Below are 3,346 nucleotides of genomic sequence, written 5' to 3'. Positions count from 1 at the left end.
TATATATATATATATATATATATATATATATATGTATATATACACATACATACATATATACATAAATACGTACATATACATATATACTTTATATATATATTTACATATATATGAATTCACGTATATGTATGTATGCATATTCCGTGAAATTGAAATTCCTACCTCTTCATTTATACAGAACTGAAAATGACGTTGCTATATTTCTAAGAACTTGCACTCAAACAGACATATTGCATCGTATGTCATGATAACGTGACAGAATGCATTGAGATTGAGAATAAATGCAGTTGTCAGACTCGAAGTCTATTAAATTCTTTACTTGCAACGTAAGAGGTCTTTTTCCAGAAAAACGTCAAGGTACGATATATATATAAGATCTCATATCATCGATGCGTCATCTCGTTGCCAAAGGGCAACCAAGTGAAAATATTTACTCCAGAGATATATCAAAATTTCGGTGTCGGAATTAGCGGTGGTACTCTATAACAGATTGAAGGTGTGTGGCTTGATACTTACGGTGTTCTAGTCACGATCGCATGATGGTGGTTTCGATCTTTGGACCGGACGATGATCTGTTTTCTTGAGCAAAATACTTCATATTACTCTACTCCGGGTGCAAATGAGTTCTATCAAAAGCTGTGAAGTTTACCCTGCAACAGAAGGACGCACTGCTCAGAGGAGAATGTTGAAATTTCAGTGACATATATCTTGTGGAAACTGGGTTAAATTCCAGCTTTACTGGGTTTGTAACAGATACACTGCTTTTAAACTCAGTGCTACGTTCAAATCTTCCTCCTGTGCAATGAAATATACGAATGTACAGTATTTATTATTATTGTTTTTATGCAAAATGGAGATCAGCCCTAAACCGAAAAACCTGGGTATTTTGCTCAAGAAAACAAATCATCGTCCGGTCCAAAGATCGAAACCACCATCATGCGATCGTGACTAGAACACCGTAAGTATCAAGCCACACACCTTCAATCTGTTATAGAGTACCACCGCTAATTCGTCATATCTGGTTTGGCACCACCTCTTTGGATTTGGCGTCTCTGATTCGACGCTGACTTATTTGACATCAGACGTTTCAATGTTACCTTCCTTCTCCCCTTTACTCTCAATCACTCTCTCTCTCTCTCTCTCTCTCTCTCTCTCTCTCTCTCTCTTTCTCTCTCTCTCTTTCTGTCTTTCTCACCCTTTCTCTATTTGTCTATGTGTCTGTCTCCCTCTCTTTCTCTTCTTGTTCGTGTGTATGGCTACATTTCTGTATATGTGCGTAAAGCGATGAAAAGTGATGCACCTCTTCCATGTCAAATGTTCGGATCTTCCATAGTCTTCATATCCTCAATCTGATATCCTGTGTCTTCCACAAGTCAAACAATATATGCTCTTGCTGGGCTGCCGAGACTTGTATGTCCATGTGTGGGTGTCCAACGAAGGAAATTATCGGATATTTCACCCTGCATATCGCGTTTCCTTCTATGTAATTCAATCAGAGTTCATCGGTTGGCTCGAGACTGTAGTGCGAAATCCTTACCTCAGGCACCCGAAACCGAGTGGATACAATGCTAGCTTCTTAACCACACAACCGTTCCTGCACCTATAAGATTTTGCTTATCATCCTTCTATAATCAATAAAATAAACTGTCACTCAATAACTGGCGATCGAATGCATTAGTCCTGATCTTCTCCACACCTAAACTTTTTATCTGTGTTCCAATACGAGATATCAGTATTTATTTAACACACTTGAATCTTATATAAAATTATACTTGAGACGAGCTGTTGTGTTGTATTGCAATGTGATGCGATATACGTTAAACCATTAGAGTATTTTATTTATCACACACAAGACTTAGAAGATATGCTTTCGTGTATTTAACACACAAATCCTTGTATTTCAACAAGACAAACTGCCTGTCAAGTATCGTATTTTTTTGTTTTGTTGTTGTTTTTTTTCTTATTTTAGACATTCGATTGCAGCAATGTTCAGGCATTGCCTTAAAATACTTAGTCGAATAAAATCGATCCTAGTACTGCTTTTCGTTTTAATGTCTGGTACTTAATGTATTGGACGCTCTTTGCGAATCGCTAAGTAACGGGACCGTAAACAGGCCTGGCGGTGATAAGCACAGAGATGACACAGGCATACACTTACACATAAATAGATAGATAGATAGATAGATAGATACACACACACACACACACACACACACACATACACACACACACACACATAAATATATATATATATATATATATATATATGAGTGTAAGTGCCTTTATGTATGTATTTGTCTCGCACACCGCTTATCTCTCAGTGTGTGTGTGTGTGGCTTGCGTATGTGCGTGTTCACATATATTACATTCACTTTATGAGCACAACTTTACTAAATTGATGCAATGCCAGTCTACCTGGCGAAATTTCAATAATTTTTATAGCGTCTACATTGCCGCCTCAGATCATTTCTCCGATATTTATTTCTTTCCGACGTACTACATCTTGATATTAAACAACTAGCCGACGGGGAAGCCAGTTACTAGTCACTAAAAATAGCAGCCACATATATTAAACATCATATCCTAACCTCTTAAATAATAGAACAGTCGATAATATCGTCTTTGTCACATCACATATTAGCTGGTATTTTATTTCATCATAGTTGTATTGGATTAAGACCGATTTGGGTGTAAACAAGTATAACAATAATAATCGCATTAAAACCTAGTTTGAGATTATGTATTAGCGATAGAATTTTATAACTAATATATACCTTATTAATCCAGCTATTTGATTATAATTGCTTCCATTTGTTCTCAAAGAGAATCTGTTTCATTAACGATGTCTTTTGAGTATGTTCGTCACTTTTGTAACAAGATAATTATTTATAATTATCAACCTCGGGAATTCTTTACTAGTTAATCTTTTATATTAAAGGCACAAGGGTTGAAATTTGCAGGGAAAGGATTAGTCTACCCTAATGTTCCACTGGTACTTAATTTATCGACCTCGAAAGGATGAAAAGCAAAGTGGAACTCGGTGAAATTTGAAATCAGAACTTAGCGACGAGCGAAATACCGCTAAGAATTTCGTCCAGCGTGCTAACGATTCTGCCATCTCGACGCCTTGAATTCCAGCTAATTGATTGGTACTGTATTATTATTATTATTATTATTATTATTATTATTATCATTATTATTATTATTATTATTAGTATTATTATTTAAATCGGTTTGATTCGCCCCCATGCAACATAGAATTTCGTAGGCTCGTAAAAGAAACCTAACTAGTCGGGATCAGGTGACTTAAGGAGATTAATTGGTATTTCAATCAGCTGTAATCATA

The 3,346-nt window shown here is 35.9% G+C and overlaps 1 protein-coding gene across 1 annotated transcript in view; it reads right to left on the bottom strand.

Moving 5' to 3' along the window:
• The window catches only part of LOC128249315 (GATA zinc finger domain-containing protein 14-like), a gene marked incomplete at both ends in the record, with an annotated part of 282,969 nt that overhangs the window by 81,964 nt on the left and 197,659 nt on the right, over window positions 1-3,346 (bottom strand). The window contains one exon of the mRNA XM_052972578.1: window positions 3,140-3,214. Within this exon, the coding sequence (XP_052828538.1) occupies window positions 3,140-3,214 (75 nt within the window). The remainder of the gene's footprint in view (window positions 1-3,139; window positions 3,215-3,346) is intronic.

The sequence above is a fragment of the Octopus bimaculoides genome, chromosome 13 (assembly GCF_001194135.2).
Source record: "Octopus bimaculoides isolate UCB-OBI-ISO-001 chromosome 13, ASM119413v2, whole genome shotgun sequence".
NCBI lineage: Eukaryota > Metazoa > Mollusca > Cephalopoda > Octopoda > Octopodidae > Octopus > Octopus bimaculoides.
Note: the sequence above shows the minus strand (reverse complement) of the source record. Positions and strands in the feature narration are given on the sequence as shown.